The following is a 24286-nucleotide window of genomic DNA, read 5'->3' on the forward strand; positions in this document are numbered from 1 at the left end:
TTAGTTGGGGAGCATAAATTTAGTAATTCATTGAAAAAAAATGTTGATTTTTTTTTTAATTTACCGTATTCAAAAACTTTATTTGTTCAATTTTAACCATAACTATTAAACCAAAAACCATTAGGAGCCACCCTAGAAGGTCAAAACATCCACAGGCCACTGCCGACCCCAGGTTTAGGTAGATATATCAAGTTTAAAGGTTTGTCATACACCTTAAATTTTAGTCTGATTGGTTGATCAGTTAACATTCTGGTTATCGGTAATTAAAAACTCAAACTTTTAGAAATCTCCCCACATTTTTATGTCTGCGCTCTTCCTTGGTCGTTATGATGCTGCTGGGTCACAAAGGCTTTGACAGAACACCTGCATTTAAGAGATGATAAGACAAAGCTGGACTCCAGTAATTAATTAGGTGAATTCAGGGGTAAAGTGCAGCTCTGGGTTTAACGTTGGGGTGAACAAGTATAATGTGTGAATGCAAATTTTTGGGGTGAATCAGTTCTCTAAACTAAGTCTGGTGCAGGATGCTGTGTTGGTTCCTGTTAGAACAGTGTAGATTGACCCTGAGCTTTCTAGTGTACGGAAGAGGGTTAGGGCCACTGGAAAAAAAAAAAAAAAAGTTAACTGACTTAAATTTTATTTCAGTTTAGTATGGGAAAAAAGTCAGAATTCTGACTTTTTTTCTCAGAATTCTGACTTTTTTTTTAGAATTCTGACTTTAATTTCAGAATTTTGACTTTAATCTCAGAATTCTGACTTTTTTTTCTCAGAATTCTGACTTTAATCTCAGAATTCTGACTTTTTTCTCAGAATTCTGACTTCAGTTTCAAATTCTGACTTTATTTTATCAGAATTCTGACTTTAATCTCAGAATTCTGAATTTTTTCTCAGAATTCTGACTTTAATCTCAGAATTCTGACTTTAATCTCAGAATTCTGACTTTTTTCTCATAATTCTGACTGAATTCTAACAATAAAGAAGTCAGAATTCTGACTTTTTCCCATATTAAACTGAAATAAAATAAAAACAATCAGTTAACTTTTTTTTTTTTTTCCAGTGGCCCTAACCCTCTTCTGTACTGGTGTCTTTTGGCCACCCCTATTAGGATTTTCTGGCTACGCCTCTGGTGACAGCCTCTCTAATCTGCATAACGGAATGAGAGGCATTTTGCAGCCGCTCACAGGAGGACGAGGTGGGAGGGGAATCATTACGTAGAGAGCCGCTCAGTCTGTGTGTGCGCAAAGTTTCCTGCGCCTCGACCATCAACTTCTTCTATTGACATGAACGCGCTTCGGCGGCTACCAACGCAGCTTATGCGGGGATAGGAAGCCGTGATCGCGGGTGCGGGAAGACCCGGTCCGGCCCGCATCTGGAGCTGGATAATATGGGTCAGACAGCTGTGTCTGCCGTGTCTCAGTCAGCCAGCGGTGAGTGTGTTTTCTGGCTCTCTACATGTGAGTGAGTGAGTGTGATGTCAGTCTGCCTTCCTCTTCTCACACACAATCCGCTATCTTTACCCAGGAAGTCTACTCTCCCACCCCCCTCCTCGCTCTCTTTGTTTAGTTTAAGTTTTATTTCACTTAAGAAAAACTTCAAACTTTCCAACAAACCGCTAAAGTAAAGCCCTTTGTGCTAATCCAGCGAACTGGATGTGCGTAAAACCAATCCCCGCATCTTTATCCGCAGGGTGTGTGTTTCTAAATTTATCGCTGGCTGTGTTACCCAGCTGTCATAAAAACTAGTTAAACAGCCAGTGAACAAGCAGGCGCTGGAGGTTTATAACCAAAGCTTGTTTTACGGCTTCATTGTTGCGTCCAAGTAATGAAAACTTGATGAATTTTGCAGCAACCTCTGTGGTTCAGATGAGCTGAAAGTCTTGTTTGTTTATTCATGCAAAAATCTTAACTTGAACTAATTAATTCTTTTACTTTTCACTTGCATTAAAGAGTTAGAGATCAAGAGCACTTATGGTAATAAAAAGAAAGGGCGGCAGATTAAAGTTAAATATGTCTATATTCAATTAACTCACGCCTGTTTTTTTTTTGTTTTTTTTTTAGAAAAGCTTTATCAGGAAATGTCACAACTTTAGAGATTTGGCACTGCAGAGATCAACTTTTAGTCTTCAAATCTAAGACCTGTTGAGTCTGAAAAAAGTGTTAAAGATGTAGTTAGAAGGCTGGAATATGAATCAGTTTTCATCTGATCTGGTATCAGCGCTGAGGCTTCTTTTATTTTTTAATACGCAAAACTAATATTTCCCATAGCATGTACTTCTCTGCAGTAAGGATATCAGATTCAACATAAAGATTCAAACTAAAGTTGTTCTGTTTCATATCCATTTGAAACCAAAAATGTTAATTTAAGTAAATTCCAGCATAGGGTAAGACATATATTTTATTTACATAAAACTATGATTACTCTGCCATGCAGTCAGGGCTTTGTAAGCATATGATTGATACATTACAATATTTGCATCTATTTCATCCATCTAAAGGTGTTTTGTGCAAGATGTGCCTTTCACCCCAAAAACAAGAACAAAGGGATTTGTGAAGGTGCTAGCTGAAGTTAGTCATTATCCTTGAGTCCTTTTCCACGTGGGCTGAAATGCAGCTCTGCAAAGATGATGGTGTTCTAAATGCATTGCATTTTTTCCCTACAACTTGCCAATGCAGTCAGACCTTGATTGAAGCAATGCCTGATGATCTTAAATGTAAATAGAGAAAAAGGATGAAGCTTACAACCCTGATATCAACATAACTTACTGTGAAGTACAGTGGTGGCAGCATGATTTTATGGGGGTGTTTTTGTCCTGAAGGGACTTGCAAACTTTAGAAAATAGATCGCCTTAGGTGGAAGGAAACATTATATGAAAACAATTAAGAAATATCTCAAGAAATCAACCAGGAGGTTGAAAATGGAGACATAGGTTTTTCAAGACTTTGGTTCTGATGCTAAATGAGTCACAAACTGGTTGAAGGAGAACAAATTCAAAGCTTTCCATTAACCCCTGTACAACCTGGATCCTAGTCCCAATGAAAATGAATAGGCAGAGCTGAAAAGGAAGCAGTGAAACTAGAGAGTGACCGATTTGTCGGCTGACTGATAAGCCGGCCCAATACTTTCATAATTTTTAAATTTTGATATATAGGTCAGTGTGTTTGCCGATTCTGTGTGCATTCAGCATCCATGCCTGGAGATCATGTAAAGCAACTGCATTGCTGCTCCTTCTATTGGCCATCTATGTTTAACGTGCTTCGATTTGATAGTACATGTTTCTTTTTGTCTTAATTGAGACCTCTTTAACATTTATTGAAGTGTCATTTTTTATCACGTCAATGAAGAAATAGAAACATTAACTTCAAGAATCGACCTCAAAAAATCAAAAAATCATCGGTATGGGTTAGACTGATTTAGGTAATAATTGTTTTTGACATTGATCTAAACAACCTCCAGCAACCTATTGGAAACCTGATTCCTTTATAGTTAGACCCAATAAAAAAAAGTATTCTGAGAGACTGGTGAGGGAATACTGAAAGTGGTGTTTGAAAATATGAACCTCACTTAAGTAGATTTTAAGGACAGATTTGCATCACAGTTTTATGTTGGACATTTCATGCTACTATATTTAGTTAAAATTTATAAGGAACGCTGGTGACAGAGTTTGCCAACAGTCAGTAATTTACATATGCAAACTAATATGACTTGTAGGTTGAGTGGATGAAAACAGTGTGATGAAAGCATCAAGAGCTGCAACTTTGAGAAAATTTTAAAAGAAAGTCAATTTAGTTTTGGGAAGGAAATGTGAGGAATGAACTGCAGCAGGAGTCGCAGCTTCTAGAGCGGTCATAAACAGACATATCTGGGAAAATGGGCTCTGCAGCTGGTGCATTCATCATATTAGTAGGTGCATTGATTGCAGTTTTCTGGCTAATCACAGGTTAAAGTTTTAAAAATGTTCAATATTTTATTGTAAAATATTGAATGATACTTATGAAACAATAAACACTTATTTTAACCGCACAAGATGTAGTCAAATATATTTTTGAGCTTTGACAGTAGATGGTTTTTAGACCTTTTGTGAAATAAAATAAGATTGGTTTCATATGCAAGCATTGGCATATCATCGATCACCCAGTTTAAACCATTCAATTTGTTCACCCGTAATTTTGAGTTGAATTCTGGAATCAAAGGTCCTGGGACTGATAGAAGAATGTAAAGGCACATTATCGTTATCTCCTTAAATCCAGCACTAAGTTCCACAGTCAGTGATGATTTGAGGAATAATGTTATCTGCTGGTCAACTGTGTCTCAGAACCTGCCTTTGGGACATTTTAGAGCATGTTCTACTTCTTTTTGCTGTGAAGTTCTATAAAAATGCTCATTTCTTTTCCCAGCAGAGCTTGGAACCTGCTGACAGTGCCAGAGTTACCAATACCTAGTTTTAAGACCAAGGTGTATGAGCTTGAGGGGCCAGTAGATCCCTAAAGTCATAAGGGCTTTACTAATTCAGCCCCGGTTCCTTTATTCTGATGCAAAAGATGCAAAAGTATCAAGTAATCCATCGAATCCCCTCATCATCCCAATCAAGTATTTAATGCACATAATGTACAATGTATTGATAGATGTTTTACCTACAGAATATTTCTTTATTAAAAACTAAAAAGCAAGAAACAGAATTTATTTGTTAAAAATTATGTCTCCCTAATAATCAAAATTTAATAGAAATAAACATAAAAAAGTGAAATATAAAATCAAAATACAGAAATAAAATGACTTTTTTTTATATATTCTAATCTTTTCAGATGTAGGCCTACGTATCCTTTTAATAGGTAAATAGAGATGGTCTTCTAAGTTATTTTCTTTTTAAATCAAAACTACCAAATCCTATAAAAGAAATTGCAGCAAACAAAACAAACAAAATTGGTAATTTGCTCTAAATTGTTGTGCTTTCCTTTTAGAATTTGGAATAATTCACATCATCTTTTTTAACAATGTCCCATCAGAACATAAAGCATAGGACAGTTATATTTGTGGTGAATAGTTACTCTGGTTTGGACTTTAGAGAAAAAACTTACCTGGGAGTTTCTGGCCATGTAAACTGCTGGGTTGACATTTTAGTGAAATAATATAGGCTTATAAACGTACACATAAACTGATAGCCTAAAGCTATCATCACATTAGCTAAAGCTTTTAATCTAATTTGGTCAACAGGATAATCAGCATCCAGTATATAGTAGTGTTGCGCCGATGCCATTTTTTGGCCCCGATACCGATAACCGATACCTGGCTGTGCAGTATCGGCCGATACCGCTGCCATAATAATGTAAAATAATTGCCATCATGGCTTTGTCAAGCTGCTGCCTACCTTTGGGAATCAGGAAAATATCTAATACAAAGTGAATCCAGTAGAACTTTTTATTGCCTACCAGGAGTGGATGACAATAGTTGAAAAAACTAATGGCTCTCAAAATGGTATCTGTGCTTGATTTGTTGGTACTCGCCGATACCGATACCACCATTTTAGGCCAGTATCGGGGCCCCGTCCGATACTGGTATCGGTGCAACACTAGTATATAGTATGCAATGTAAACTAGGAGAGTGACAGAGTTTTTGGCCTAGTAACAAAAATAACTTCTAAACATAAATAAAATAAAAGGGACGTGGAAAGCTGTTATATTTGTAAACCTACATTGTGGACATTTGGAGAAACCGACTCTTCTGCCTCACCATCTATAATTTAATTACTCTCCACCATCTTCAGTGCATCTTTATAAGATGGCAGATTTAGATTGAAGTGATGTTAATTTGGTCAAAAACACATAGACAACAAGGAAGATATCTGTTAGATGTTACACAAAACATAGAACATAAAAAATCTCTGCTCTCCTTGCAAGAGCTGTGTTATGATTGCAAAGAAAAAACAAATTCTGCACAAAACTGGTGCAGTGGTTCAAAGACGAGGCTCTCAGTTTGGCTCTTAGTCTGCTGGTGAAGTCTAATTGACATTCAGCCACTCTTCATGTCACAAACTCTGCATCAAACTGACCATATCAATGCGTTTTTGTTTTCCATTATGTTTTTTTCTCCAACAATGTTTACATTTTATCACTGCTGAACTCTGAAAAATGGAAATGTCATGAGAACTGTACAAAAATGAATTTCCTTTTGTATACACTCTCTGTTTACAAACGGACAATAAAGTTTGTTATATCAATGTGCAAAAACACATTGATGTGGAAGTTCAGAGCTTTTCAAGGTTGTCTGTGATATCCAGGAATTTGGTGCTGCTGACCGCCTCTACATCTGAGCTGTTGATGAGTTGTTAAAGTTGATGATTGTCACCAGCTGCTCCACCTCCTCTCTGTAGTCCTGGTTGTTGTCATCTCTGATGAGGACCACCACCCTGGTGTCATCTGCAAATTTCACGATGTGATTGTTGGTGAACCTGGGGATGCAGCCTTGTGTGATCAGAGTGAACAGCAGGGGGCTCAGGATGCAGCAGTGAGGGGAGCCTGTGCTTAAGCCGGGCGGTACAGGGGGTAACGAGGGCCGATCAGCCTCCCACGACCACCTACCGATCAGGAATCGTGAGGTCGGGAAAAAATCGAACATGTTATATTTTCTCCCGACCGTCGTGGGCAAATTGCTCAGTAGGCATGCGCAAACAAGGATTCTTCTTTTTCTCTTTCCTCTCAGATGTAAACACAGAAGTATGGCGGGGGTGCAATGAGTGAAATACAGTTCTTTCTGTAACATTGACAGACCATAGTAGCCACATTTGATCAGCCATGTCTTTGTCCAAATACGTTGTTGCCTTTTCTTTTTAGGGCTTTCAGCACAAAATTGCAAAATTGCCAAGGCAGCGCGTTTCACTCTAGTGAGCTTCTTATTCCCCTTCTCTTTGTATGGCTTCCAGATAAACGAGTCCGAGCAGCTCCATCTCACTGTGGAGCTGAGTCCCACATGGTTTTTAGACCTATAGTGTGAGCAGGTAGATCGCATCAGAGCGAATTCTGACCTCCACAGATTAAATATGGAGTTGACAGTCATATACAACATGTTAAACTTTGAGGGAAGGAGACCTGCTCCACTTTCTGACAGAAATATCTGACAGAGAGCATACAGCAGTTTTATTACCTTGACTTCCTGGTCTTGACTAGTCCCTGTGTCCGCCTCCTATGTTGAGCTTTCTATCTTGGCCTTAAGCAGATCAAGACACATGCCAGGAACAGTACTGGATGGGGTCGCCTGGGTGCTTTGGTACTGATTTCCATAGAGAAAGGGCTTCTTAGGGAACTCAAGTCAAAGGACAAACTGTACGACACTGCCATCGCCCACTTTACAAAGAAAGAGTGGCGGATGGATTTCAATTTCATCTAATAAGGCAGGCCGGTTTACTAAACATCTATTATTCTCATGGGATTGACATTATAGCCCAGGGAAACGTTTGTTATTCGTCTTTATGGTTGTTGTTTGTAAAAACTCAAAAACCCAAAAATTTTTGGTGAGTAGAGAAAACTTCCCCAACTCAGTGTGTCAAATCTGCTTTGCTACTCTGAATGGACTGAATGGAATTCTTATTCTGCAAGATCGTAAAGAGCATGTCAGATTTGGCAAACAAGTTAAAAGTGGAAAGAAGAAAGCAGAATTCAAAACTCAGGGATAGATTAAATCTTATGAAGCAGATTAGATGCATGTTTTAAACTTATTTTATCACTAAATTATGATATTTGATAATAAATTGAATAGATTAATTAAATTAAACACATGTTACAATGATTTTAAATACATTTTTTTTTTGCTACAGATTTTCTTAGGCCTTCTCTGAAGGCGTAAAATGCCCTGTGGGGTTCCCTCTGTTGTAATAGTCTTGGTCCTTAGGTGCATGTGTTCGCTCATTCATGGCTGCATTCAGCCGCCATACCTTGAGATCAGATTAAGCTAATATATTACTGCTATCTGTTGTTAAAGTTTTGTTTTAATTAGCAAAAGTTAATTTTTTGTTTAAATGTAGAGTTGGGTAAAATTTGATATCATTTGTAGCATGTAAATGAAGCATTAAAGTTTAATACTGGCTTGAAAAATCGCTGAAAAAATTTGAAAGCACACATTGTGGATCTGTTAGACTGACATGAAAATACAGTAGTACCCAATCAAATTTCCCCCACTTTCCTGGATGGGCCCTTGGCTGGTTCCCTATAATTCTTTTTTAACCATTAATCTTTGTCCTGAAATATTATTTCTGTCATGATTTGTGGAGATTAAGACCAAAAAGAGATGCGTCATCTCCTGGGCAGACCCTGTAATTCAGTAAAAGGGTGGAGTCAGAGTAAAAAAAATAATACAACTCCTTTGCTGGGAGTTGCAGGGAAGTGGGCTGCTATTCGGTTGGCATAGGAAGGCCCAATTTGAATGGCTGCCACTGTAACTGGCTTAAAAAACTGCATTGGTCCATCTCTACTTCTGACAGCTGTCTTTAGCTTGACAATCTTAATTTTTGATGAATGACAGAGCAATCCTACCAAAACTTTAAAATGCCCTTTACCGTCCCGGAGTCCAGTTTCTGTAGCGTATTATGTGGGTTTGAACCAATCCCAGACCCTGAAATGGATCACAGAACAGAACCCCTATGACATGTTAAAATTTCCAGTATATCCAGACCCTGGAGCGGGTAGCTTGCAGCATGAATGAGTGCTGTGAACGAAAGCAGGAAGAGAGTGTGTTACATAAGAGCAGCACATTTGTGTAGGAAAAGGGAAAAAAATCTATGAATGTAAATCCAAAGATAAAATAAATGTAAAATTTCTGGCGCTGTGAATGGATCTGTGTACACTGAAGAGGTAATTATGGGCAATTTGACTATAGACTCTGATTCTGTCATGGTGACTAAACTTTATGACATAATGGAAATCCATAATCTACCTGAATCAAAGCTGTGACACTGATATAAATTCAACTCAGAAGGTTGTCTTAAAATTATAATTCCCAAACAGATAAAGAGGAAAACATGATGGCTGTATTGTGAATCTCCGACTAGAGTCACACTTTTAGTAAGTTACAAACCCTCATATTTTATACTTGATTTGGATCTCTACCCTGGAGGCTTATAACTTGTGACTTGATTTAGGGTTTAAGAATCAAGTCTTACAATATTTTATCTCATGCAATAAACTGCGGAAGTATGAGAATAAGGTCCACACTGCAGCAACTCTGACAGGTTTATTTTAAATTGCCATTTACTGACAGAGAACTATCATTAACTTATAATGTTTTGTTTTTTTTAGCTGAGTTTAATGATTAGAATCACACAGATGTCACATAAGGGGAACCTGGTATCAAACGATTTGAGATCTTTAGAAACGATATGTCTCACATTCCTCTCACTGTTAAAGTTCTACATCCTTACAATGACTATCACTAGGGACATAATGATGAAGATGAGAAAGAAGAGCCAGGAAAATTTGGGTTGTTTTTTTTCTGACATTGTCCTACAGTATGAGCTGTATTTGTTTTTCCACCCCCTTATAAACACAGTAAAATGAATGGAGATAAAACCCATCCCATGGTGACATCCTGTTGAAATTTACAAAACACCAAAACCTCCACCTCTATTCTACTATTTTTACTGTTTTCTTTCTGATTTTAGTTTGTAAAGTTAAAAGTGCACTTTAAACCAGGTTATGAAAACACTTGGAGGTGGAGATACAGGAAGGGCCAAATGACACAGGATGGAAACAAAGTGAACGTTTAGCATAAGTCTTTCTTTCATTTTATCTTGTTGTTCTGTTTATTCATTTTATCTTGTTTAATAACTCATGATTCATTAATTATTTAGTAGTGCATTGTACTTTTTCTGTTTTCCTTTTCTGTTTTTTCGGGGACAGCACATTGAATTGTCCTGTTACTATATGTGAAATATAAATAAACTTGCCTTGCCTGTCAAACATGGTTAAAAACAATGAAAGTACTGCCCATCCCAAAAAAGCATGTCTGATAAAACAGAAAATCCCATTCTATTTTTTCCCTTTTGCTTATGGTTACCTCCTGCAGATTTCTGTTTGTAGTAAACGTTACGTCGCTCTTTACATCAGTTTATGAAAACACTTTGAGGTTGTAAGATACAGGAAGGGACATATGACACAGGATGGAAACACAGTGGACGTTTATGCGGCCCCGGCAGCTGTTAAGTCAGCCCCTACCAGCCTGCAGTGCTTCCCCGTAAAAACCTGTCTGATGTAATAATGAGTTTGCTCTTAAAGATTGCACCATGAATTAGCTAAGAGTACAGGGCTGTGCTTACATTTTGGTAAGTTTACAGTTCTAAAGAAGCAGGAAACTTCACAGGGAAAGAGTATTAACATAGAAACTGGTATCCCTCTGCCTCCTGTCTGCAATTACAAAACAAGTGCGATGGTCCAAATAGTACATGAGGTTTATTCAACGTCCAAGATTTTTGCCCTGTGAGTATTACAAGTTTATGTGTGCTGTGCTTCTCTGGGTTTTATATTAGAAAGCAATGACCTAAGTGTTAAATCTGTAGCTAATGTTAACTTGGTTGGTTTTCCCCTCGATCTACTCATATCCAATACTTCCTTTTTGTTCAGCTTATGGTCTTGTTCCTCCCTGCCTTCTTTTCTTACAACTTACTTAACTTACCCCAGGGTTAAACCCCCTCCTTCTATCCCCGAATCTTTGCTTTCCTCTGTATGTTTTTACCTCTTTCTTCAGCTCCATCCCTCTTCCTCTGTTTGTGACGTCTGCTTCTTCTCTCCCTGGTGATTTGCAGTGAAGGAAGGAAACAAGCCTCTCCCTTTTCCCTCGTCCTCAACACATGTCGCCTTTATAACTTCTGAGAAAAACACACACTGGCCTTACTACAACACCTTTAGAATAATTCTGTGCAGAAAAACATATGAAATATGATTCTGGACAAACTGCCCTATAAAGGCTTCTAATATTTTATTCATTTTTATCACATGGAAAGGATATCTTTGTGTAACAATTGTATTAGTGGATAAAACCCAGTGGGGGATTACCTCAGAAAGAACTTGGTTGTGTCACAGGTTATGTTTCTGATTAGCCTTCCCGTTGCCACATGGACTGTATATCCAAACCCTGACTCACAATCCTGGCTTGGTCGACTCAAATTAAAAATGACTAAATAAAAAACAATGTCTCTGTAAAATTCACAGGAAAAATGTGTCGCACGGTTATTCATTTCTTGCAAAAAGTTTAGTATGTTTTGTAGCTTGTAAATGAATTCAACCAAATCCTTTGACTAAAACATGGAGAGCTTAAAGACGAAAAATAATTTGGTAGTCCTATAATAGTTAAAAAAACAGACTCTATGGTTAAATGGATTTTAGGGTTAAGTAACCCAAGTAGAAGTGAAAGTGAAACCCGAGTAAGTAAAGATCTTTAAAACAGATGCTTGCTGATGAAGTGGAGGCTGTTCCATCCACACACAATCACTTGTGAACATTTTCTCTGTTTAGCTACAACTACAAACCTCAGCAATTTCCAAATTATATTTCAGGTTATGGATCAACACAAAGTAGCAAACACCTGGAAGGTGGAGAGAAAATTTTGCGTAGTTTTTAAAATGAAAAGAAACTTAAAATCTGAATGGTGCGGTGTGCTATTGTATTCAGGTCCCCTGCAGCCAGCATTTAAAGCACATTTTGATGTAATTAGTTTTTTTGTTAGTTTCTAATGTATGCAAATCTAGAGAGTAAAACCTTTCCTTATTCTTTGTTGCAAGAAAACCCCGACTCGCACTGATTAGACAGACAATCTGATTTTAAGTTGTATTTTAATCTGCACTGCGTTGTGTCAGTCTAAATCATTTTATTTTAACTCTGGCTGTATGTTTAGTATTGCCTTTTTTGCACAGCTTGGTTAAAAGCTGAACAATGCATGGAAATGTACAGTTGTGACCCACTCTTTTTAAAACAAAAAGGCCATTACAATATTTTAAAGGAAAAAATAAAAACGGAAAATCTACATTTTGATTATACCTATGCGTTTTGAGCTCGAGAGGTTTGGCTGAACAATCAAGTATAAAGCTCTAGTGTGATGTTTCATATAGGATATCTAATAATCGCTTAAGTAGTTAATTACTGCTTGATGCCAGAAAATGTCAATTAGGAAAGACAGTGTTTGGATTTCCAAGCATTTGTCTGAATGGCACAGCTCAATATCATCAGCATAGAGATGGGACATTTCTGAGCTTGTTGGAAGAATATTTAAGGAACTTTATGTTTAAAAAGTCATGCTAAATCAATTTTTTGAACTTTAAATTATATCTCACCTTTAATTAAAATCATAAACAAAGTGGTATTTCATTTAATTTATGCGTGCCAGTAATCTTCATGAAGAAGCCCCTCCCCATCTTGGAAAAAACAAGTGACCTAGACATCTCAACATAGATCTGTCTTTCCCTGCTCTCTCCAGGTAGCACCTTCCTTTACTGCACTGTGCCTGACCAGTAAACTGGCACTTTCTCTGATCCACGAGGGGTGATGTGAGGTGGAGCACAGCAATGTTGAGCAAAGTTGAGAGGAAGTGGCTCTGTTTGTGCTTTATCTACTCAGAGACATTAGCTGTTTTCATTTTAGCTAACCCCTAAATTGTGAAAATATGTGGTTTGGCTTCGAAAGGTCTCAGACCTTGTTCAGCCTTTCTAAAAAAAAAAGGGTAAACAAAGAAATATTATAAAAGCAGGGCTTATTGTCCTTAAATGTCATTGTTGCTTAATAGATGTGAAGCAACATGTCTTGTGGTTTGTGTTTTAAAATAAAGCTGGAACAATTAATGTGATTATTCGATTATTGAAATAATCGTTACCGGTACCTAATTTAGTGGTCGAGACTCTAAAACGTCTCTTGCTAACAGAGCAACCCACCTTGAGCAGGCAATTATACCAAAATTGTGAAAAAAATATTTACACTTTTTTGTGTGTCAATGTGCTCTATTCAGAACTCAAATGGACCTAATTTAATTTCATAAAGTCTTCTTTAAGGAACGTTTTGCTACTCGATTATTAATCCCAAAAAATTATCGACAGATTAATCGATTTGCAAAATAATTGTTAGTTGCAGCCCTAGTTTTAAAACATTTTTGATTATGGTTTATGAAAACATTACAACATTACAGTCAGTTAGAAAGCAAGTATATACCTTCTAATCCTCTGGGTTTCAAGTTAAGTGCAAATTTGTTCTGGATTGCAAGGTTATTAGTTGCCTCTGAAGATTGAAATCCTGAGAATTAAATGACTTTTACTTAGTAAGTGATGTGTATGCAGTGTTAGGTCATGCTTTATGTGCTGGGTGTGTGTCAGTGATTTGGATTTCCATTTTCTTGTATTGCTTCATGAAGACTTTGTCTCAAGTCTGTTTTTTTAAGCACTTTTTGTAGATGATGTTGTTTTCTATATCATGTTTAACAGGAGAAAATGACCATGAAAATGAGTAAAGCTGGTGTTGCCATAAAAAATAGGGTATTTCACCAAATCATATTTTATGGTTTATGTTTTACAATTATCTTTAAATCCTGTCCTTTCTTGGAATTACAAAGAGAACCTAAACTTTGAACTTTAATTTCCTTTTCTCACTGTTCCTATTTTTTTATGATGTCTTGACTCAAGGTTTCTTTCACTTCAGCGCGCTTTCTGTGTGTTTCTTCTGTCTGCCCAGAAAGTAATGCTTCCATTGTTACTGTTTGGTCCTAGCCCTTAAGAGGTTTTGTACTTGGTCTTATGGTGATTATGCATTCTAGCTACTGATTTTCCCATCATTACTTGCACAATGCTGCTGCTGAGCTGCAGCTATTGTTGTGATTTGATATCAACACAGGAACCGGAAATGTGTGTTGGTGTGCAGGCGATAGACTTTGTCTTAGCGATTGTTTTAGGGAGAGCCTGCTCATGTCTCTGTGGTACAGATTTGTTTTCTCATCTTTAATTATCAAAGATTTTTTTATCTTTGAGTTCCTATTTAGAAAAATACGCACACATTTGTTCAAAAAAGTTCTGACATCAAAGATAAAAGTTGAGTTCTTCATTTGTTTAAGTCTTTGTAATTTTTTTTTAAATGCAGAGCATCAATGAATATTTAATTTAATGTAAAAATGACCAGACTCATTTAAAAATCTGGATTTCAATTGGAAATTCCATTTATTTGTGGCTTTTTGTTGCTTGTATTGTGATCAGGCAGTGGATAAACCATTTCATCAGCAGAGAATCGGGTTTTATGAGTGTATAACTTGACAACTCTTGCTCCATTTGTGTTTTCATTGCAGCTAGAGATTGTAATAATTTTAAGGCCATTTGCTATAGAGGGCTGATCTTTGGTTACTTTTATTTTCTGTTAGCCAGATAAGTCCGAGCGCCCCCTTTCAAGGGGGCTGCAGCTCCAATGCAGCAATACAGTAATAGGCCTGTAGCTCACTAACTTTTACACTGACATACAATTAAATGTCCAGATTTTCATCAGAGACTCCTCTACAAGACTATCTACTTCAATTTAATATCCCACACCATGCCAAAAATACAATTTAAGACCAAGTTTGTGTTTCAGTGGGCCTCATTTCAAAAGCACATGTAGCAGCGCGCAATGATACTTTGCTAACGAAAGCCAACAAGATACTGAATTGACGGGAGTCAAACTCATTAGCAAAACTCTGATCTGTTGCAGCTGGCCATTACAAACAGTCCTCCAAAAACCCCAGCAAAGCACATAAAATCTGTCCTGCTCTTGCATGTGATTGGCTAAAGCTTTTGTCCATCTCAAATAGGTGCATATCATTGGATTCTGTAAAATGTGTCCTGTCCAAAGAGCTATGAAGCTCCCTGTTTGGACAAACGGTTATTTAGATACTCCCACCTGTCCTCAGGCTTTCTTTTTTCTACCTAGCTTTGGGTATATATTGTGTAAATAAAGAGTCCTGAAAAAAATACAGCTTCCTATTTTTGTGAGGAAAGCTGTGTTTTTATAACTAATTACGTATCAGCATTCCAAATTTTAGACTTCAAGATTAAATTCCAAATATCAGATATTATGCTGAACCGTTCCAAAATGGCACAGTAAGAGTTTGCCTGGATTTTATTTTTAATCTAAACATCTATAACTTCTCAGTTGCTTGTTAGATGGACACCAAACTTGCTACGTATGAACCAAAATGTTGATTGGCAGGTTTTGTATGCAAGCATCTATTGATTTTTTTTTTAAGGCAGAAGTGATTTTTTTGGCCATTTAAACCTTATTTACCAAGAACCTGAATAATGCACCTTCAAATTTTCCGTTCCCCTTCATCCTCCAGGATGAAGGGAAGGGAAAATCAACTTTATGTCAGTTGATAATAAAATTGCAACAAGATGATATATTTAATAGCTAATCCTGAGATTGTTAATATGTTTATATTACAGGTTTGATTTGTTATTGAATTGATTAGTAAGGAACCACAGGAGTGTAACCGTAACTACTGGTGGATATTGGTGTGTGTTTTGAAAAATAAACAAGACACTCTAGGTGTTTCTGCCTTACTTCCAGAGAGGAGTCTGATTTAATTTGGAATCTGAATTCCAGTTTGTTTATTTATTTATTTATTGTGTGATTTAAGTCATTAATTAAAAAGTTTAATACTCAAAACTTTTTGTAGCTTGAACATTTTATTTTAAGAATTAAGTTGTACAGGCAAAAATTTCTTTGTGGGAAAAAAAAAAAACTTGCTATAAACCTCTGCCATCATATAAAGATGGAAAAAGCATCAAACTCCACAGTTTTTTTCCAGCAGAGTGAAGTGCATGTGTGCAGTAACCCCTATTAGCTCAAAGGAGATCAGGCTACAGCGATAAAGGTGGCGATCAATAGGTGCCAGGTCTACTCTGAGCTTCTAGTATCAGTGATTTAAAGGGAGAGAAAGTCAAGCAATCACATGTGTGTTGCAGCGCTTAGCACTACAGTAAAGATGGGTTCTTTATAGATTGTTATAGTTGACCGCTTTCAGCAGAGAAAAAGGAATAATTACTAGGGAAACGTCTAGAGCTGTCTACTTCCTTCAATGCACAGTGATGTTTTGTGAGTTCTTTAGAGAAATAGTTTTTGTACTTGAAATTCTTTCAAATGCATACATTTTTGTAATTATAATAAAGCTCACTAAAATAATCATTGTTCTGATTGTCTATCATATGATTATGAATCTTTTATCCAGGTATCCAATGTATAAAAGCATTGGATAATTATAATTTTGGTTAATACGTTGTGCTTAGCTGCTCAAATAAAATATGTGAAAGAAGGAGGTGTTGGTGTGAGTTTAAAAATTTAGCAGTGGCAGCTCAAATTTTATTCAAAACTTTAAAAAAAATTAAATCATATAGCCCAGTTGGGGAAAATAAAGCCTGATTTTTTTTTTTTCATTTAGATAAATGAAATGAATTTGAAATAATAAGCGGTTTACTTGGATCTGCTTGAGTTTCTAAAAACACGTCTTTGCCCTTTTCCACTGTGTTGAATTGATTGATCTCTTTTCTATACTTTAAGTGTTATCCTATTGTAAGAAGTTTTTGTCTTTATATGCCACTCTACAATAAAGGCTGTTGGCATCGTAATATCAACAATAAAAGGTTCATATAAAAAAGGGTTAGGCATGTTGGTCTTAATAAATATGCATTTGTTTTTCCTGTATTTTCTAGTTGATGGCCTAGAGAAATCATCTGTGGCCAGCTGTGATGTGGTGGTGGACAACCCTTCCAATACCCAGAATGCCCATGGGTCACGGCAGCAACGAGGCAAGCTGTCGACGCTGGGTAGGCTGTTCAAACCCTGGAAGTGGAGGAAGAAGAAAACCAGTGACAAGTTCCAGGATCTCTCCAAAGGTAGAGTTAAGGAAATGTTCAGCTGTAAAGTTTCTCTCTCTTTTTTTTGGACAGTGTGCTATAAATGACTGACTGCTGAGTTGTTCTCTCCAATTAAAAGTCTGGCCAGTGTCACAGCTTGTACCTTTGAATTTGTGGGGAACATTAAGCATGAATTGGACCATTATAACTCTCTGAAGAGCTTTAAAAGGAAACAGTTGAATGGTTTGTTTGTAATTTTTTGGGTTATATGCCTGAGCTGCGGGTCAGGAAATAAAATAGACGGGGAAAAAATGGAAACACCAGAGGCTGTTTTTTTCCATATCTGGTTTGTGTAATATTTAGCTTTTTGATTTATGCAGTTTGGATGCTTATTTTAAGGATATTTTACTGGGGACAAGCTTGATTATCCTATCCATTTTTTGTTTAGAATAACTTCATTTTTAATTGTATTGTTTACTTACAATAGTTAGCAGAGAGGCAGATGCTGATTGCTTTAAAATTGGCAGCTCTACATGAATTAAGCTTACAGACATGTGTTTTACTCAACATAGGAAGAGAAACTGAGCAGGTTAGATGGTAAAGAAAAGTCTGTCATGAGTTTACCTCAGCTCTGTGTCAGAAACTGATATACTGGGTCATGCATTGTTGCAGCTCTCAGCATTGCATATAAATATTGTTATAAATCAAACATAATTTTTGCTTTTTAACAGCTAATTATGCATTCCCACAAAGGTGACAGCATGACCCTAAGAATGAATTATATACTTTTTTCTTTTTCAGACAGAGGCTACAGGTTAGAGTTTCATTAACTTATTAAACTTTGTATTGATGATTATGTTGTTTAAATTTTTATGTTCTAGCTGTGTGTCTCACTTAGTTGCCCAAATATCTTTTTACTTCTAGATTTGTTTACCACTTCCTTTTGATATACCAAGTTTTTGAGATGCTGAAGAAAATTTTGGGGGGTTTTTTTCCTCTGGAAAACACAATCTGTACAAATGCTATTATGGGGAAATATCTTGTTCCTGATCCTGAATCAAATGATCCTATGAACCAGGAAATTTGGATTACAATGGGATGGTAATCGTGAGATCAAATAATTATTTTGTAACGTATTGCCTTTAGGCAAGAAAGTCTTAAAAGGGATCTAGTCAGTACTATATCTAGCGATGCATGGATCCGGTACTAGGATTGGATATTGACTAATTAGCTTGGTGTAACTTTATGTCTGAGTATGATATCAGTTAAAAGAAAGTCCCTAGTGTTTATGATTGCAACACTGATTACATCACCGTGCAGAACAGAAACAGCAGCTAGTGAGCATTTATATGGGTGCTCATTTGCTACATTTTTTAACAAAGTTTATGTTGAGAAAGATGCCTTCGGTCTCATAGCGAGGTATAGGTCTAATTACAGGTGCTGGTCATAAAATTAGAATATCATGAAAAAGTAGATTGATTTCAGTAATTCCATTTAAAAAGTGAAACTTGTATATTATATTCATACATTACATACAAACTCATATATTTCAGATGTTTATTTTGTTTAATTTTGATGATTACAAATGACAACAAATGAAAATCTCAAATTCATCATATCAGAAAATTAGAATATTGTGAAAAGGTTCAAAATTGATGGCCCCTGGTGCCACACTCTAATCAGCTAATTAACTCAAACCACCTGCAAAAGCCTTTAAATGGTCTTTCAGTCTAGTTCTATAGGCTACACAATCATGGGGAAGACTGCTGACTTGACAGTTGTCCAAAAGACGACCATCGACACCTTGCACAAGGAGGGCAAGACACAAAAGGTCATCGCTAAAGAGGCTGGCTGTTCACAGAGCTCAGTGTCCAAGCACATTAATAGAGAGGCGAAGGGAAGGAAAAGATGTGGTCGAAAAAAGTGTACAAGCAAGAGAGATAACCGCACCCTGGAGAGGATTGTGAAACAAAACCCCTTCAAAAATGTGGGGGAGATTCACAAAGAGTGGACTGCAGCTGGAGTGAGTGCTTCAAGAACCACCACACACAGACGTATGAAAGACATGGGTTTCTGCTGTCGCATTCCTTGTGTCAAGCCACTCTTGAACCACAGACAGCGTCAGAAGCGTCTTGCCTGGGCTAAAGAGAAACAGGACCAAAGTCATGTTCTCTGATGAAAGTAAATTTTCCATTTCCTTTGGAAATCAAGGTCCCAGAGTCTGGAGGAAAAGAAGAGAGGCACTTCATCCACGTTGCTTGAAGTCCAGTGTAAAGTTTCCACAGTCAGTGATGGTTTGGGGTGCCATGTCATCTGCTGGTGTTGGTCCATTGTGTTTTCTGAGGTCCAGGGTCAACGCAGCCACATACCAGGAAGTTTTAGAGCACTTCATGCTTCCTGCAGCTGACCAACTTTTTGGAGATGCAGATTTCATTTTCGAACAGGACTTGGCACCTGCACACAGTGCCAAAGCTACCAGTACCTGGTTGAAGGACCATGGTATCCCTGTTCTTAATTGGCCAGCAAACTCTCCTGACCTTAACCCCATAGAAAATCTATGGGGTATTGTGAAGAAGAAGATGCAATACACCAGACCCAACAATTCAGAAGAGCTAAAAGCCACTATTAGAGCAACCTGGGCTATCATAACACCTGAGCAGTGCCACAGACTGATCGACTCCATGCCACGCCGCATTGCTGCAGTAATACAGGCCAAAGGAGGCCCAACTAAATACTGAGTGCTGTACATGCTCATACTTTTCATGTTCATACTTTTCAGTTGGCCAACATTTCTATAAATCCTTTGTTTTTATTGGTCTTCAGTAATATTCTAATTTTCTGATATGATGAATTTGAGATTTTCATTTGTTGTCATTTGTAATCATCAAAATTAAACAAAATAAACATCTGAAATATATGAGTTTGTATGTAATGTATGAATATAATATACAAGTTTCACTTTTTAAATGGAATTACTGAAATCAATCTACTTTTTCATGATATTCTAATTTTATGACCAGCACCTGTAATTTAACAGTAGACTGGGGGCGGTATCAGCTATCCAATATGCTCAGCCCATGTATCCAATTGCCTCCAAGTATGATTAGTTAGAAAAAAACATATTTATCATTACATAACAGTACACATACCATGGGTTATTGTGGGTAGTGTTTGCTTAGTCCTTTTTTAGTCTGAAAATACATTTTGCACCAAAATGAATCAGAAGACATCAACATCGATGTCTGTCTGTAAAATATAGATTTTAAACACTAATTGATCACCTTATAAACTTTTTTGTCATCACAACCAGCCATGGGAAGTACTTGGCAGTGAAATCTGAATGATTTTTTAGCTTTAGCTTTCAATTCATTGAACACCAATGTTCATTTTGCATTCTGAGGGCTACTCTTGTATTATTTCTCTTTGTTTGTATACAAAAAACTTTGTATCTTGTTTCTTTTGCACCTCTGCTGGTTGAATTTAACGTGCTTTGTTTCATTAGACATAATAATATGGTTCTCTAATGATTGTTTCTTTCCTTGTGTACTCATTGCACACATTTGCGATATCGTTCCTTCGTTCATATGGTCTTGTTATGGTAAACTCTCTGTTTAGAAACACAACCAAAGTGTGAAATACAGAAATATGATAGGCTAACAGGGTGCCATAATTGCATCAATAAGTACACAGAAACAGATGAGAAATTCACTAAGTGGTAGTACATGAGCAGGCCCCTTTTAAAATGAAAGCGTATTACATGTCTTTACTTTTTCGTATTTCAGTTCTAGAGAGGAAAATCTCCACCAGACAAACTAGAGAAGAGCTCATCAAGAAAGGGGTCCTCATCCCTGAGCAAGGTTTGTCTCCATTTACTCATGTGTTTATTGGCTGTACTGGCCTGCACAGTTGGATTAGACAAGATGAAAATCCCAACAGACATTTTTTTTTGCCGTTCGCAAATTCTCTCAGTGGATCCATGTGTTTTTGGTTTGTTGTATTTTTTTTAACATCTTTTTGCTCATGTGTTGTCTGGCTTAACCTTGCAGGTCCAAATCATCAAAATCATGCATGTTGGGTTGATCTTCCACACTAAATTGCATCTTTAGATGTGACAGTGTGTGTGCATGGTTGTCTGTCATGTGGGACTTTGTTGCCCTGGTAACTGGTAACCTTTTCTAGGGCTCTAGGTGCTATTAGCCTAATAAGGCAAAGCTGATCAGCTCACCGATATTCTCATAAGGCATCACTAATGCAAACCTGCAAATTATATGCTGCATGTAAAATTTTTAACTTGCATGTTTTTTCCTGAGTTATCTTGTGTTTTATGTCACATATCAGTAACACCTTGTACATGTGAAATCTGAAAATTTTGGCTTGAGTAAATTTTTTTTCATTCATTTCCCTGCTGTTTTCATTAAAATGAATTCAAAGTGTGACAGAGGCCTACTCTCTCCTTCTCCCTCAGACGAACCAATCAGTAGCGAAAATCTGAACGGCCATGCATCATCCAGTTTGACTCCAGAGGAAGTCAAAGTGGACATCGAGTCTCCTGAGGGTCGTGTTGACAAACAAGCTGTTGGACCAGTCAGCACAGAGGAAAAACCATCAGGTGGTTTGGTTTTCTTCTTTTTATCAGTTTCTGTTTAAACTTCCCTGCTCTAACCTGTAGTGGCCGGGGGAACTACTGCCTCCACTTCTCTTAATGACAGTTCGGACTTGACAGAACTCCTGCTTTTTATATTATTTATATTATATTTATTACCACATTTCCCTGTTTAATATGCATAGATGCACTTTTCAAATATATTGGTAATGCTTTCTTATACAGTTCATCAATAACCATGTAATAACATGGTAATACCATAGCAGTTTACACTATATTACTAGGTAACAAGAAAACCTTTATGGTGAATTTTGGTAAGTGCTGTGTTTCAAATATTAGGCAGACAAAGTAAAATCAGACTTAGATTTTCAAACCATTATTACCGTCATTTCACTGACAGCAATACATGTGATATTATCTAGTAAAATGCAGTTTATTACTTGGCATATAACAGAAAAACAAAAGCTTGAACACAGCAAGCAAATCTTCTTGACTAAACTCTTATTTATATGTAATTTAGGTTCAGTTTTCTAATGCTTTATTTATCTGATCATAAGTTACAATTTACTTTGTAAGCCATTGTTCAGTGGTGGCCAGCAATAGCAACTGTTTTGTGGTTAATGGTAGTTAGTTGTAGTTTCCCACCAAAAGTCTCCATTCTTACATAACATACAATGGAAATAATTACAGCAGGTAATTACTTTGAAATTATATACAATAATTCTGGGGTAATTTTCAAATAAAGCTTTTCTTTTTACCAAGTAAATTAGTGTCTTGCTATATTATTACCTTGTTATTACATGGTTTTTGATGTACTGAAAAATAAAAGCTTTAGTAATATATCATCAATACCTAATCATCAATTTAACAGCTCTGATCTGCCTTTTAGCCTGTAAAATTTTTATTGGAATACATCTAAATCTTTCATTCATCTTTTCTACTTCATTTCTATCAAAAAAAAAAAAAAAAACAAAAAAAACCTTTGTTGTTGACATTAGCTGGCAGTAGTGACAATGAATACCGTAAATCCTCTAATATAGGACGGGGCCTTTATTTCACTCAGGTACATCTTGGTCCAGGCCATTATTGGAAGGAGGCCAGAATTAGAGGCAGGCCTCTATTTCTATTTGATCAAAACAGACCACCAGTGGAATAAATAAAAATTAGATTTTGTGTCTCCTTAAACCTATAAAATACTAGGTTCATTTATTGAAAAAGTACAGTTACCATAATGGTATACAGAACATTATTCAGACATCTTCCAGCAGCTGCAATTTTTCTGCACGGCAGTATGAAAAGAAAAAAAAAGACACATAAAGGAATCTTGGCCGAACTGACTTGCGAAACAAAGTTTTTAAAAAAAATTATTTACCTCCGCCGACAGCGACACAGGCCATTATTAGAGACCTGGCCGCTAATGAATACAGGCCAATATTAGAGGATTAACGGTAGTTTTGGCAGCAGAGTTGGAAAAAGAAAAGTCGGTTACCAATCATATGTGGCCAGGGGTCATTTCTACCAATTCCAGTCTGCAGAAAGTTTCTCTGTGTGTAATAAGAACTGGCCGGAAAATGCTAAGATCAGCTGTGTAGAAAATAATTGGGTCATTGTTGCTTTAGCTCTATGTATTGTTCTTTAGCTATTTAATCTCTGTTTTTCAGGATTTTTATTTCAGCCTTTTCGTAGGCTTTGAAATTGTCATTGCATTCGGCTCTGTCCTTGTTTTGTAGCTGACAGTGACCTCTCTGAGGGATCAATGAGCAAGTCTAATGTGTTCAAACAGATAATGCCATTACATCAGTGCAGTATCTCCTCCTCCTAATGCTTCCCATCCGTGTAGCCTTTGCTCTTTGGACTGATGCTGCTTAAGTGTTGTGCTGTTTTTGTCTCAATTCTGTTAGTATTGAACTCGTAGCAATTTGCCAATAGTCAGAATGCCAAAAGGGAGCAAATTTGGCAAATAAAGCAACAGATACCATAATACTAGACGCTGGGAAAGTAATGCACATAGGTCATCTATCAAAGTCTATTTAAAGGCTGCAGCTCTTTAACAACACAACCGCTGTCTAACTCTGTTTTCCACAGTCTGTTCTTGCCTGCATGCAAGTCCATCTCTTCATAACTGTGTGCTCCTCTTTCCTTGCTTCTCTCTCTTTATAATTGTATAAAATCTGCACACTTTCCCTCCTTTTCACCTCCCCTTTTCTAAACTGTTCAGAGAGGTCCGTTACTAAACCCCCTGCCCAGACAACTCAGGTGAGACCTCGAGATGCTCCAGTTAAAAAACAGCAAAGTACTGCTGTGGCCACTGCTGTCAAAGCTGCTGGTGGCACCACCACTACCACTACTGCAACAAGACACAAAGAAGGTACTCCAGGAGCTAAAAAGACAACTAAAACCACAGGCAAGGCCGGCACATCTCTGCAGGCTAAAGCTAACCCACGACACACTAACACCACAAGTCGAGGGGTCGGTAAGTTCAGCCGACTGAGACTGCAGCCCGTAGTCCCTTGAGCGCCTGTCTGCCTCCCTGCATGGACAATATGTATGTATCTCTAAAGAACAAACAATAAAAAAGAAAAAACTGGGCCTTTGATAGATCAATCCACACCTTCTCACCCCATATCCTTGTATGCTTAGTGTCTTAAAAAAGTCATCCCTTAAGGGCTTCCCTGTTTTGGCCTATTACAACCATTATTTTTATTTTATTTTATTTTAACAAGTCATGCAGAGATTCAAGAAAAGTGGAAGGCCAAATGAGAACAAAGTTGAACTTAATTGCGCACTTGCCACAAGGCAAAACTGAAACTACACATGGTTTTACACCCATCCCCGCAGTGTAGTATAGT

The 24286-nt window shown here is 37.0% G+C and overlaps 1 protein-coding gene across 5 annotated transcripts in view; it reads left to right on the plus strand.

The window, feature by feature from the left end:
- The window catches only part of phactr2 (phosphatase and actin regulator 2), a 75546-nt gene that overhangs the window by 36966 nt on the left and 14294 nt on the right, over window positions 1-24286 (plus strand). For 2 of the 5 annotated variants that reach the window (XM_038296133.1, XM_038296137.1), the window contains exons 2-5: window positions 16691-16873; window positions 20617-20691; window positions 21300-21443; window positions 23656-23910. In XM_038296133.1, the coding sequence (XP_038152061.1) occupies window positions 16691-16873; window positions 20617-20691; window positions 21300-21443; window positions 23656-23910 (657 nt within the window). Of the gene's footprint in view, window positions 1-1204; window positions 1428-16690; window positions 16874-20616; window positions 20692-21299; window positions 21444-23655; window positions 23911-24286 lie in introns of those variants that run through there. The other 3 variants (XM_038296136.1, XM_038296134.1, XM_038296138.1) reach the window with 3 other exon arrangements.

Source organism: Cyprinodon tularosa, unplaced genomic scaffold, assembly GCF_016077235.1.
Source record: "Cyprinodon tularosa strain WSP-4 unplaced genomic scaffold, ASM1607723v1 ctg368, whole genome shotgun sequence".
NCBI lineage: Eukaryota > Metazoa > Chordata > Actinopteri > Cyprinodontiformes > Cyprinodontidae > Cyprinodon > Cyprinodon tularosa.